The sequence below is a fragment of the Pelmatolapia mariae genome, linkage group LG5 (genome assembly GCF_036321145.2).
Source record: "Pelmatolapia mariae isolate MD_Pm_ZW linkage group LG5, Pm_UMD_F_2, whole genome shotgun sequence".
Lineage (NCBI taxonomy): Eukaryota > Metazoa > Chordata > Actinopteri > Cichliformes > Cichlidae > Pelmatolapia > Pelmatolapia mariae.
In genome coordinates this window covers 20,096,155-20,110,427 of record NC_086231.1, presented here as the reverse complement: position 1 = coordinate 20,110,427, position 14,273 = coordinate 20,096,155, and the positions used below count along the sequence as shown (strand labels likewise).

Genomic DNA, 14,273 nt, shown 5'->3' with positions numbered 1-14,273 from the left:
TGCGTTATCTAAAATAACAACACATGAAGCAAGTTGTACCGCTGAGTGTGTTTATTAAAGGGTATTCAAATTTAATGAGCTTTTTTCCCCTAAAGCTTCAAAACAATGATGACATAAAATGAGCTTCACACTAGACAGGTGGCTATGAATGACTTCAGCAAAGCATCATGGGTAGGTCACACAGGTACAGGATGACTATTTCTCCTTTTCAATTTAAACTGATTAGAAACTGATTTTGTTACAATAATTGAATAGGATCCCAGGGAACGCTGTATTAGTAGTACATCATCTAGATGTTGTAGGTCCAAACGTCCTCCTTTTCATTGTAGATAATCTCCTAAAACAAAAACTTCTACTTTTTGAAGCAGGAATAAGTGGCACAAATGCAACACTTCCAGTCATGTTGATAAATGTGCTCCTGTGCTGTGCTGCAGTTTACTTGTGACATAAATAACCTTTCACAGAAAGCTCCAAATATGTATGAGCACTACCTGCTGGAGAGCGTGTGATGGAGACCGAGGATTGTTTATCTTTTAAGGCATAACAGCGTGGAAAGGTTGAAAACCTGCTGCAGGCTCATGTACTGTTTACTACAAGTGTCAGCACTGGTTATTCATCAGGATTTGCCTATACTATCATGTTATTGCAGGCAAACTCTTATTTTAAATTGGTCCTGAACAAGCAGACCACACTGTAAGATGATATTGGGTAAAGAACACCATTTTCTTTAAGGTTTCCTGGCCCTGGAAGAATATTTGCCAACACAAAGCTTTAGATGATATCCCCATCTAGGCTGGGCTTGAAATAATTATTTCAGAATAATTAATACAACTCTTAACTGTAGGTAATAAATCAGCAAACTGCAGCTGGTACGAAAACCCACCAAAATCATCATCCATCATCAACTCCAGAGCTGAGCTGTTCCGAAACAGCAAAGGAACAACACAGGAACTTTTTTTTTTTTTTTTTTAAAAACACACTTTAAACTTTCAGTTCATGACTTCTGCCAATTAGATATAACTGAATATGACACGACTATGCAGACTACATCTTCTAGGCTCTTACACACTACAGATCACCTGACTTATACGTAATATGTGTCAGAAATGAAACACATGAACAATATGAACTGTTTAAAACCATATGTGAACAAAAAGAAACCGCACAGAAAATGGGCAACATTTTAAAAGAGAAAGAAAAAAAGGGAGTAATTTCATCATTATTGCTTAGATAAGCTTAGATTTAGTGATACTGTCCTTCAGCTCTATTCTTTTTGGCCACAGGCTGTGTGCCCACCGGGCATTTCTTTAAGGGCCACTCGTGCCTTACAGAGGATTGTGGACACTTGTGGCCTGAGCCACTGCCATCGACTACAGTATTAAAAGCACACTGCTAGGCACCAAAAGGCTCCATCAGTACAATTTTTTTTATTGCTGCTCACTCAAGCTGCTGAACACGCAATAAATGTATGGCACCGTCAAGCATTTCATTCCAACTGAACCCGACAAATTAAGGCCAGTACCCCGGTGGATACCCAGCCATGACCCACGCTTCATCAGTGGAAAGGCCACCTCGTGTGCTTGCCTTTTCTGGGGAGGTCCCACAAATCTGCAAGCTCTCCGTATTCTCCCTGAAGAGACAGACACCTGATGTCCTGGCACTCGGCCGGCCAATCAGACCTAAAATCACAGGGCACCTCATGGTACGTCAAAGTAACACAGTGTGTAGGAATGTGAGGCGAAAGCCTGCTCACAGTGTGGAACACAAAGGATTTCGGATCTTTGGCTGATCTCTGCCAGCCCCTTGTAAGCTTCCACAGAGGGAAAAGACAAGGCAAAAGGCAAAGACCACACCAGTAAGCAGAGAAGAGAGAGGGTGGAGAAGTTCATCTAAATCCATGCTACATCTTCAAATGTCTAACGTCTGTCAAATTTTATTTCGTCCCACCGCTCTGCTCTTCATACCACACACAACACTCCTCACTGCACCCTCTGTGCCCTCTCGGGAAGACAGCCGTGTCTTGAATCAGGCAGCTCCTGCCTATCTGCACAGTCGGAAGCCTGAGGTGCCATCCGGGCCGTTGGGTTGACGGATCACGTGATTGTTTGAACGAACTGGTTCCAGTGGTTGCTGCGCACTCATACAAGCTGGCCTAATAATGGTAAGAGAAAAATTTGAATGCATTACAAAACAGTGTTTTTCTCTTTTAGGTGTCTTCTTCAAAACATTTTGTTGTCACAGTTGATTTTGCAGACATTACAACTCACCTGTCCTGGCACTGATTGTCCTGAGGCGTCTCTTCTGAAGAAGCACTACCCAAAATCCTCCTTCGGGCTTCTGCATACTCTGCCTCTCTCTGGGCCAGAGACTTCATCTGCTGAGCGGGACGAGACGAGGCAGCGGGGTTTCCTGTGTTGCCGTTATTTGTAGGGCGCTTTAAAATTCGGATTTGAGGTGGTGGTGCTGCTGGGAGAGAGTCATCTTGGACTACGACAGCAGTTCGTACAGGTGAACTGGCTGATTTCAAATTGGACTTCCTGCAAAGATGAGAAAATCATTCGTGTTTGAAGAGGTCTGGGCATCTTTTAAGTTAATTTCATTTCCTTAGTTTTAGTCTTGCTATTAAAGTTTAAAAAAAAAAATATTCACAAAGATATTGTTGGGAAAAAAAGAAGCAGAAAGCAGTAGCTTTATCTTCTGGTTACTTACTTTGCTTCCTGATTTATTTTCAGCTTTGCCTCAAGTCTTCTCTCAATTTCCTGAAGGAGGAAATATAATACATATATACAATAATTAACTCGATTTCTACTTTTGTCCTCACATCATCCTGTATACCAAACATGTTCACATTGTAGAGATACACCTATCCTATCAGGTATTTGGACCGGATATCATTCCAATCCTGGCTCAATTACCCTACTACAATCACTCTTAAGTGACAACCAAACGCAGCAGCACAGCAGGTAAAACGTTTTTGTGCGTTTCAGACTTTATTAAACCTTCATTACCAAAGACAGCCTCACATGCGATTGATCAGATAACTTATGCTGGGAAAGTCTTTGTTGCTATAGTAAATGTGCACTGTGTTTTAGCTTTTTGTTGGCAGTATGATAATTATTATAAACTAACTAAATACACACATAACCAGATGACATAGTACACAAATGTGAAAGTATCCAAAACATGTTGGTGCACAGGAGATAACTGAAATTTGGATGTGTATTTAACAGTACAGGAGAACCTAAAGATAGTCTTAATATATGCATATATATGTTGTCTTGCAGTTTTGATTGTGACCTAATTGCCCCAAAAATGACTGCTGACCAAAAAGAATGCAAAGAGGCTCATCTCACATTTGCCTAAAAATATCTTGACGATCCCCAAGACTTTTGGGAAAATATTCTGTGTACTGCAGAGACCAAAGTTCAGTTTTTGGATGGTTTGAGTCCTGTTACATCTGCCATAAAACTAACAGCGTTTCCTAAAATGAACACAACACCAACAGTCAAACATGGAAGACTGAAGGAGAATGTCCCACCATCAGTTCATGCCCTGAAGCTCAAACTCACTTGGATTATGCAGCAAGACAATGATCCAAAATACACAAGCAACTCCAGCTCTGAATATGTCTAATATTAAAAAATTATTTGATCTCAATTACACTCTACGTGAGCGTAACAAATATGCAAAAGTGGGGCAGAAAACTCTTCTCAACAAGACAAGAAAATGCTTACCAATAAAGCTGAGATCCATATGTAGTGTTTAGCTGATAAAAACAAAAAAAAACTTTTAAAAAAGCCACTAAACTAATTTAACCCCCCTACAGTCACAAACTCAGTGTTTCGAGGACACTTAGTCAGGTGCTATTGCAGAGAACCTCAAATTAGATCACAAGTGACACATTACAATTTAGCACAATCAAATCTAGCAGGGTTCATTTTTTTTGGAAACACACAGAAAAATGTGTATGTGTACAAACCAGCGGCTGTTTATAAAAGACTATTTTCTACAATCAGTGGCACACACTAGACTGCGAAGGAAGGTGCTGTCACGGTTCATTTCAGGGCACAGTGGGGGGGCTGCAGGGAAAAGCTGAACATGTTGCGATATTGTTTCTACAAGGACGTTACTCAGATTTTTCCACAGTTGGATAAATTAAATGATGTAAAGGTGGGCTTAGTCCCGTGTCAGCACGGCCTGCAAGACTCAACCAGGAAGTTCGGCTGAAAATAAAAAAAAAACGCTAATGTTTTTGGGCGCAGGAAGCCTCTACTCTATCGACAGCTCTTGCACTGTGCCTGGATGGCTGTCAGACTAAAGCCGGGGTGCTGTTACATCCCTGTTTAGCACAGTATGTGTGCAATGTTAGCGTCTCTCACCCCGCTGTCCGCCGCCTCTTCCCAGCTTTCTGCAACCTCTTCATCCTCCATGTTTAAACGGGACTGCTGGGTGGCTGGTTGGCTCTCTTCGCTTCACCGGCTAAATGTACCGCACAGTGGGCATGAGACGACGGCAAGCGCTCAAGTACAAACCACAGGGAGCTCCGCCACTGGGTCCCTTTTTATGATCAGATAAAAACAAATTCCCAAACCTTTACCCCGGCCTCGTGTTAGCCTGCTAGCTTAAAGCTCCACTCGGAGCAAACCCCACCAGCTGTCTGCTGTTTTAAATCCTCAGTAAATGAACCCCGGTCACCGCTGCCGCTCACACGGAAAACAAACACCCTTGGACGTTATGTTTTTATAAACAGCTGTCCCTGCAATGCTTTAATACTTAGCTTCACTACACCTCTCAAGTTTAACCGTCAAATCGAAGAAGGGAAATGACGCCATAACGTCAGCTACAGGTAACGTCAACCACAGGCTGCCTCCAAATGGAGTGGTTTAACAAATGAAGGCGTCTGTACCACTGTTATTATGATTTTGTAATTCATAATTAGTTTTATTTTTATATCGTTTGGACTTTTTTGCTTTTAATTCTGTTTAATTTCAGTTAGTTTTCAGGGTGAGTTTGCTTGTTTTAGTTTTTATCTTTTTGAAAGTGTTTAGTTTTAGTTTAGCTTCTTTTAGTTATAGTCTTAGTTTCAGTCTTTATTAATTAATATTGTATTCTGGAAAAGTTTTGGGAAGAAAAGTGCATACATAACAATAAAAAGGCCTTTATGATAACAGTGACTCGCAGCCTTATAGACATCCAAAGTCTCAATAAATACATCAATCAAAGCCTCATCAGCCAAGTGCAGACTGCTTTTGGTAAAGTTTTGTTTTCATCTTTGTTTGAACATATGAACTATTTTCTCTTTTATTAAACTACACCCATCTCCTTCAGTCTTCTGAAGAAAACAGAACATGATAAAACATTTATTTCCATTACATTCAAGAAAAGGCAGACATTTCCACACCTAATATCTTTAAAATATGCCCCAAATCACCCTGAGACAAGAACAGGCCAATTTCTTTATTCATTGGATGATTCAGTACTTTGCCTTGACAGCAGTACTAATGCTGACCTAAGACAGCATAAGTACTGCTGCATAGTTATGCCTTCACCTTCTACTGATAGAGAATGGTATCAACTGTTTTCTATGACAGATCTTTAGTTTCCTATGACAGATGTTTTAATGTCATTCAGTGACTTTAATTGTACCTTAGATACAGAAGGTTTAATTGTGAATTGTGAAGGATAAAAGTACTCAGGTTACATGTGTTGATAACTAATACAGAAATGTTCGTATTTTGGTGATATAAATGTATTTTTCTACTCACAACAACAGGACACATTTTATCCTTTCACTGTTTTAAATAAATACAAGATACAATAGGTGCTGCAAAACAACTAAGCTTCCCAGATTGCGAAGACTGCCAAACTCTTGCATTGGAGTGAACAGTATAAACCCTGGGGGGGAGGATTCTTTTTTTACAGATGTGTGAGACGAGTTGTTCTTTCTCGAGCCCACAGAAAAATGTCATCCTGTGTGAAGATGCACAGGGGAAAGCTAGACTGAAAAATGGGTCGATTGAACCTTCAGACCAGCCAGTACCAGCAGGAAAAAAAAAACCAATTAAATAAATAAAATTAAAGCTCAAGTTCAGGAAAACATGGTATGCATTCAAGCTGCAACATTTCATTAAAGTAAATTCAGCAAAAAGAAACGTTTATTTAATTTTTTTTTTTACAGCAGAATTCAAATCTTAACACTATTACAGCCTCCAGCAACTGGAAAGCAGTGAAAACAACTAAAATTTGGCAATAAACATATATTTATATATTTATTTTTCTCTTGAGGAAAATCTCCCCCAGATATGTTTAATTCAAACTTTATTTTGGGTATCTTCTTACATTATGTCGTGTATTTATTAATGCTGCTGTTATGAATGTCTGGCTTATTTGGTAAGACTTCTGTTCTTGTTTTCTGTTTTTGTTTTTGTTTTGTTTTTTGCTTCAATAAACTATACATATATATACAAAATACATAAATATACAACTATAAAAAAAACTTAACAGTGGTATGGAAAGGTTTTTCTGCAACTGAACATTCTTTTAGACTAAAGACTACATTTTGAGTTAGCATTTTAAATTTTTGACTTTTGTAGTTATGGATCTCCATTTTCTTACTTAATTACTCAAAATTTCAACTTAGCTTTTAATTTTTTAAAAAAAAGTAAATAATAATTGAATGGCTGAAAAAGGCTTCCATACAGCGGTCACACACAGCGTGTTGCCCTGGGCGGCTGTTTGGGGCTGAGGACCCACCCTGGTACCACAGACGGTTAGCGGCTACCGGAGCGTCGCTGAGCTGCGGAGGAGGTCGCTGTTCACAGCGGAAGATGGCGACTGTTTGGAGGCTGCAGAGGAATCTTTGGAGCTGATAACGGGGAGGAGGAGGAGAGGAAAGCTTCACACTCAGAGCCCTGAAAAGAATACGTCTTAAACAACGGTACCAGACAACTCTGCCGTAGTCACCGAGTGAAGCTGACAGCGTATAATAAAGAGGGAAACTGACATTACACAGCCTGTGGTTGAGCTAGCGTTAGCAAAGATTATTAGCAGAAGACTGAAGGTTTCGACTAGCTCGTCAGTTAGGAGGGTGGTAACACTAGATAAGGCTGCTGACCTGAGAGGATGTCGTGTCGACAAGACAGCTAAGAAGTGAGCGATTTTATGCTGTTTAAAGCAGAGGTGTTGTCGAGAAAATGCACCTTTTCTTTGACACCGCTAGCCAAAAGGTTCTTTTTCTGTTAGCTAACGTTAGCGTGGATGCTCATGACAAGTTGACTAGCGTTAGCCAAAGCTAGCACAAAATATTTTTTCTTGGTCACAATACGGTACCATTAGCCGGTTGATTAGTTGGATAAATTGCGGTTTGTAGCAAATTCAAAGCTCATTTAGCCTTATGAATTATGACGTTACTTCCCCCAGTAGCGTGAGTTAGCTTTAGGCGATAATTAGCATTAGCTACCCAGTATTGCATTATAATGTGATGGCTAACGGCAGCTAATTAGATGTAGCTAATGATATAAATGAAACGTCTGGTCTGGACAGACCAGATATTCAAAGAAAGGACTCCACCTGTTCTAAACAGTGGATATCACACTTAAGGTCGTCGAGCGCTAATTTTATGCTGATTGCAGCTTTGCAGTGTCATTGGGTTTCTTGGCTAGGAGCAGATCTCTTCCAATTTAAAGCCTTCACCCTCTCTATGTTTAGGCTGAGTGAATCAATCATACAGGCATCTGTAAAATGTGGATTCCAGTAAGAATGTATAGAGCACAATTAAATCTAGTTGATTCAAAATAGTCCCTTTAGCATCAATAGCATGTCTCCCAATGTCTCAACAGACAATAATGTCCCGTTCCCCTGACAATGAAGATGGAGGAGGACATGTTGCCATGGATACAGAGGATGAAGGTTCAGAGCCTGCTGGGATAACGGAGGAAGTGGAAGCAAAGATTGGGTCCTCCTGTCAAGAAGGGAACATGGACAGTGGTGCCAAAGGAGAAGGGAGGACAATGGTGGAGCTGCCGGAGGAAGTTCTAGAGTATATTCTGTCCTTCCTCTCACCTTACCAGGAGCACAAGACCGCTGCACTCGTTTGTAAGCAGTGGTACCGTCTCATTAAAGGTACGCCGCTCATGTTTGCATAATATTTAATCATAAGGTGGATGCTTGTTTATCTTTGCTTAGAATCTGCTTTCTCCACTTTTTCTGCCTTCTGTTTCTTAAACACTCTCTCTGCTAACTAGGTGTTGCCTATCAGTGTTACCATGGATTTTTGAGAGCTGTCCAGGAGGGTAATATCCAGTGGGAAAGTCGCACATACCCATATCCAGGCACTCCCATCACTCAGCGCTTTTCACACAGTTAGTATATGACCCTTTTACCATGCTTCATGTCAAAAGCATTTTGTCCCACTTATAGGTTGGTGTGTCTATTTCCTACAAGTCAAAATAAAATGCCACTTCATTTTTATGGATCTGAAGCCTATAAATGTTTGGATGTAATTTAAGGTATGGATCAGATTATAAGTTTAATGTACAGCAATTAAAAAAGGGCTTTTAGTCTGTGGTAGATGACTCATGAAAAGAGCAGCATCAGACATTTAATCCACGTATGGACTACTGCTGGTCTTAAAATAGATTATTAGCAACTTCATTTTTTTCATTTTCTTTCTTCACCAGCTGCATTTGAAGTGAAATGTTCTTTCATCATTTTTGTTTTGAAATCTTAAAATGCTGATTTGTGCTATGTCACTGTCATAATAGGCCAGTTGGAGTAATACAAATATAAACCCTTTTAATTACAGTGGTTTAAATGTAGTGTCAAGACAAGCTGTTGGTGCCATCTCATAAAGAACAGGATGATCCTTAAAGCATTGTGTGCAGAGACTTTAACTATACACACTGGGTATTTATTCTCTCTTCTTGCGGGTTGCAGGTGCATGTTATTATGACTCAAATCAGTCCATGTATGTGTTTGGGGGTTGCACTCAGAGTAGCTGCAATGCTGCCTTCAATGACCTATGGAGACTTGACCTCAACAGCAAGGAGTGGATCCGCCCTTTGGCCTCAGGTAACAATTTCACAGGCTGGTAAGAACAACACAAATCAGAGGTTGTAACCCCTTTTACAACTGTTCTGGAAACAAGTAGCTTCTTATGTAAGTGGAGCTGTGTGGGGACAGTTTCCTTGAAAGGTTGAGTTGGCTCTCTGAGAAAAGGCTTGTAGGAAGTGGAGTGAGATAGTATAAAGAGAAAAAGTCAGCAACATCTGGGTGAAAATGTGATTGGGTCAGACTTTCAACCTGGGGAAGACAAGCTATGATTTTTAGATACATTTGGGTAGTTACAGTTTGGTTTACCTAGATATCCAATATAGTTGTCTGGTTACTGTTGATTTGGGTGGGTGGGGAACGGGGATAGTTCTCCAACCAGTCTCTAAAGTGCAACCTACCTATTTGATGTATTGCTATGGCAACATAATGGTTCTGCCTTGGTTTATAGAGTGTAGTAAACAGTTCAACATGTTTTTAATGGTCATTTAAAGTGTCCCCCCCTACAGCACAAAGTTTGACAAAACTGTTAATCCCATCCATGGTGCCAATTTTCTCATAATTACTACTCTAATAATTCTCATTATGTTAACATATTTTTAATCTTAAAACTGATTTTTCATGTTGAGACGCCAGGTAAATTGTTTGGTGGACCACACAGAGGTTTGGATGAGTTTAGGTTACAGATCTGCCTGTTTATATTTATGTTTTATTTTCCTAAATGTAATTATTGTATAATTAATGCTACATCCTTGAGGTATAACATCTCATCTCACGGTTTGGGTCAAACTCCACTCTTTCACAATTTTCTGTCAAAAATCTTTGAAGACCAGTCACCCATATTCAGCAGGACATGCTAGAGAGAACAATAGTCACATGCTTAATAGCAGATTTAATTATACAATGTATGAGTTAAAACAAAGAGGAAACAGTTTCTGATATGTATGTGTAATTGATGACTTATTTAAAAATCTGGCATACTTATTTTCCATTAATTGTTGTATTTATTTCCTTTAAACAGGCTCTTATCCATCTCCTAAAGCTGGAGCGACTCTAGTGATGCACAAAGATCTGTTAGTGCTGTTTGGGGGATGGACTCGCCCCAGCCCTTATCCACTACACCAACCAGAACGTTTTTTTGATGAAATCCACACCTACTCTCCTTCAAAGAACTGGTGAGAAGGAGTGACTGACACATGGTGGCCAAATATGAACTAGTTTAAACATTTCATTATTATTGTCTTCTTTTTCCATATACTTTGTTTTTTCCTCTGATGTCTCAGGTGGAACTGTATAGTAACGACACATGGACCTCCACCTATGGCAGGCCATTCTTCATCTGTAATAGGAAACAACATGATAGTGTTCGGGGGATCTTTAGGAGCACGTCAGATGTAAGAAGGTTTTATTTGTAATTGACTGCATGAAATTAGAAAGAATAGTCTAAATTTTTGCTTATTTAAACTACAGTGGTGTTAATAGGTTGCCATTGCAAAGGCTTCGCTTGGTTGGTTAACACATGTGAAACAAATGAAATAGATCTGAAACAATGTGTTGCACAGACTGTGATCTTAGACGGCAGTAATCACTGTTCCCAAGTACACTAAATCTTCCCACACTCGACTCTCAGGAATTATATTTCAATGTAGATTACTAATCCTTTTAGATTTAGATGTTATGAACAGGGATGTATTACTGAATGAAAATTTCCACTGGTCCTCTTTTGGTTATGACAGGAGTAATGAAGTGTGGGTTCTCGACCTGGAGCAGTGGTCCTGGTCCAAACCGCCCATATCTGGACCATCACCACACCCACGAGGTGGCCAGTCACAAGTAAGGCTTCAGTATTTAAACAGGGATGCTTAATCATTTTAACAGCCTGTGGAAGTTTTGACTTTGACTTGTCTCTTTGTGCATTTACTAAAGGTGCCAGAAAAGTCCATCTATGTTTTATATGTGAAATAAATGATGCTCTTCAAATGTTTATTCATTAGATTGTGATAGATGATCAGACGCTGCTCATCTTGGGAGGATGTGGTGGTCCGAATGCAGTAAGTTTTTATTCTTTCTTTCCAGTTTTAAAACAGATCCTTGAAACATGAGAACTGATTTGTTTTTTTCCCTAATCATAGCTTCTTAAAGATGCCTGGCTTCTCCACATGGATGCACTACCATGGAGGTGGCAGCAGCTGCAGGTGGAAAATGAGGACCATGGAGCCCCAGAGCTGTGGTGTCACCCAGCATGTAGGGTGAGTGTGTGTGACTTAGCCATCAATTAAAGGTGTGTGTTACAAAGCATGTTCGACATAGCTAGGTTTCTTCCTTGGCTAGGCAGGCATATATATATATATATATAAACCCTCCATGGACTTGTTCCTTCTGATCTTTCTACATTACCAACTGAATTAATTCAGTGTTTCGGTCTGTATAACATACACTGATCGTGCATAATATTATGGTTACTGATGCAGGTTCTGACAAAGTTGTTAGGATACACAGAGGATCACAGTTTGTGCGTATGGGGCTGTATAGCTGCAGACCAGTCAATGTGTTCATGCTGACTCCTGTCCACCCCTGCCACGAAGGAAAAATGGGTCAGGAATGGTTTGAGGAGCTAAAAGGCGAGTTTGAGGTGTTAACTTGCTCCCCAAATTCCCCAGATCTCAATCCGATCGAGCATCTGTGCGATGTGTTGGACAAACATGTCCAACCCATGGGGGCCCACCTTACAGCTTACAAGACTTAAAGGATGGGTGTAGTGGAGTGCATGCCTGTGGGTGGGTCAGGGCAAAAGTGGGACCAACACAGTACTAGGCAGGTGGTCATAATGTTATGCCTAATCAGTGTATGTTTAAGATGACAAAGTAATTGGTTAAAGTTGAGTCATTTGAAACTGATTTTTTTTTTAAACTCTAAAACAAACCTTCCCTGGTCAGTTCTGCCTTCATCTTAAGGTACTGTTGTGACCAGGTTAAAAACAAAAAACATAAAGTCACTCTTTGACTTTACCTTCAAAATACCTCCCTAACCCAGTATGTCTCTTTATAGTACACTCCTGAGTTTTGTGAATACTTGTAAACCGTGTTCACTAATGCTTCTTCTTCCCAACTTGTTTTTTTTACACACAAGGTGGGCCAGTGTGTGGTGGTCTTCTCACAGGCTCCATCTGGGCGGGCACCGCTAAGCCCAAGTCTTAACTCTCGGCCCTCCCCCATAAGTGCCACGCCTGCCCCTCTGGGCCCTGAACCTCCTTCCCTGCGCTCTCAGTCTCCCGTTCGGAGCGGTGCTGCCGGTGTTGTTCTGGGAGCTGTTGAAGAGGCTCCGTGTGTAAATGGCCGATGGGGCACTCTGAGACCTCGGCCTTCAGCGAGAGGTGGTGCCAGAGATGGGAGCCCGTCCTCCTCTCAGCAACCATCTCCTTCACAAGGCCCAGAAAGCCCTCCTCTTCCTCCCTTAATAAATGGATCCTCCCCTTCCCCCCGGACCAGCCCAGCCCAGGCTGCATCTCCTCCCTCTCGTCCTCACCTGCCTTCCTCCACTGACTATGGATGGGAGTCTCCCCCCTCCGCTGCTCACCATCCTGAGGTCCCCAGCACCAACGGCCTGCATACGCCTCCCTCAGGCTCCCCGTGCACCCCACCAGGTGCAGTGTCCCCTGCTGCCTTACGACGAGGGCTGGAGGCAGTGAAAAACAAATCTTCCTCATCTGTACCTTCTTCATCATCATCGTCTTCCCTTCAGACACAGGGGCCTTCTCCTGGAGGTGGAGCAGGTCCTCCAGGAACCCCTCCGTCATCATCCTCCAGTCCTCCTCAGGTGGCTGGAGCCGATGGACATGCTATCCCGCCTATTGCGAGGCGTCTCGGTCATCATCCGCCGCAGAGCCTGAACGTAGGCAAACCTCTGTACCAGTCTCTCAACTGCAAGCCCATGCAGATGTACGTGCTGGATGTGTCCCGAGCCAAGTCTGCTGGTGTAGTGTCTTGGAGAGTTTATGGGAACGGGACTCCACCTGCAGTCACAGGACCACCGGAGACCAGCCTTCACACTGTGGTACAGGGCAGGGGAGAGCTCATCATCTTTGGGGGCCTCATGGACAAAAAACAGAATGTGAAATACTACCCTAAAACCAACGCCTTGTACTTTGTACGCGCTAAAAGGTAATGCAGCTCCAGACGGGATTGAGAAGATGTTCATCCTGTGACCACACAAGGGAACTGACACACAAGGCCTTTTTCCTGTAGGAAGGATTATGAATAAAGAACATAATCATTGCTAGATGTTTCACTTCAGAAATTCACTATTCCCCCTTCTGCCTACTGCAAGCATTCAAAAGAAAACACTTTAAGTACACTTTGATAAAACCATTTGCTTGAATGAGAATCCTGTGAGTGTGTGAGTGTGAGATCACAGTGATGGGAGAAAATTTGACTTTTTTTTTTTTTGTTCCCTAGAAGAACAACCAGAAAATTTTTATTTTTTGTGTCATCATCCTCTGAACTCTTAGAGTACGTCTGGAAGAGCGGACGCTGTTGACAGAAACTGTCTGACTACCTGCTTTTTGTATCACTCTTTAAGCCTGCAATGTTTACATTGAAAACAGTGTGAGTGTGTGCGTGTATGTGTGTGCACGATGGTGGTTAAAAGTTGTTGACTAATGTGTGTGACGGGGGCTACAGTGGATGAGAGATGTGGCACTGTACTATGAATATAGTTAAACAATAAAGGCCTCCATGTCTGCTCAGTGACAGTCTCAAAATTCTTGTTTGTCTTTAAACATTGCTGCTGTTGTAGCTTAAACAAGCTCAGCTTGCAGTCATAGTTGTGTTGAAGCTTTTGATCATTTCAGCAGTTGTCATCAAACTGAAGAATAAACTTTGAAGTTACACAAACCTAAGGAAACAGCTGAAACCATTAATGTGAAGTTTAATATTTTTTTCTAATAGTTAAATACCTCTTCACTTTAAGTAGAAGTCGAGGCAAAATTAGAATCTTTAACTTTTTTTTCCTCTATTGATAGGCAGGCAACAGTAATTCAAATAGCCACTGATTACACATGATGAATGCACAAACCTTAAAGCAGATGGGCTACAGCAGCATACGACCACACCGAGCATCACTCCTGTCAGCCAAGAAGAGGCAAAAGTTTGCATGGACTCGCTAAAAATGGACAATAGAAAATTGGGAAAAAAACCACTACCTGGCCTGTTGACTGTGGGCTTACG

General features: G+C 41.3%; 2 protein-coding genes across 2 annotated transcripts; one reads left to right on the top strand and one right to left on the bottom strand.

The window, feature by feature from the left end:
* Positions 1 to 43: 43 nt before the first annotated feature.
* LOC134627732 (SUZ domain-containing protein 1-like) lies at positions 44 to 4,829 on the bottom strand. Its single transcript, XM_063474090.1, has 4 exons — positions 4,380 to 4,829; positions 2,710 to 2,759; positions 2,268 to 2,537; positions 44 to 2,152 (listed from the first exon to the last, which is right to left on the bottom strand). Exons 1-4 carry the CDS (start codon positions 4,428 to 4,430, stop codon positions 2,041 to 2,043), a joined length of 483 nt encoding a protein of 160 aa, XP_063330160.1. The 5' UTR covers positions 4,431 to 4,829; the 3' UTR covers positions 44 to 2,040.
* Positions 4,830 to 6,753: 1,924 nt separating this feature from the next.
* fbxo42 (F-box protein 42) lies at positions 6,754 to 13,796 on the top strand. Its single transcript, XM_063474089.1, has 10 exons — positions 6,754 to 6,937; positions 7,839 to 8,121; positions 8,244 to 8,360; positions 8,935 to 9,069; positions 10,070 to 10,223; positions 10,332 to 10,442; positions 10,785 to 10,881; positions 11,043 to 11,099; positions 11,181 to 11,297; positions 12,178 to 13,796. Exons 2-10 carry the CDS (start codon positions 7,845 to 7,847, stop codon positions 13,210 to 13,212), a joined length of 2,100 nt encoding a protein of 699 aa, XP_063330159.1. The 5' UTR covers positions 6,754 to 6,937; positions 7,839 to 7,844; the 3' UTR covers positions 13,213 to 13,796.
* The last annotated feature ends 477 nt before the right edge of the window (positions 13,797 to 14,273 follow it).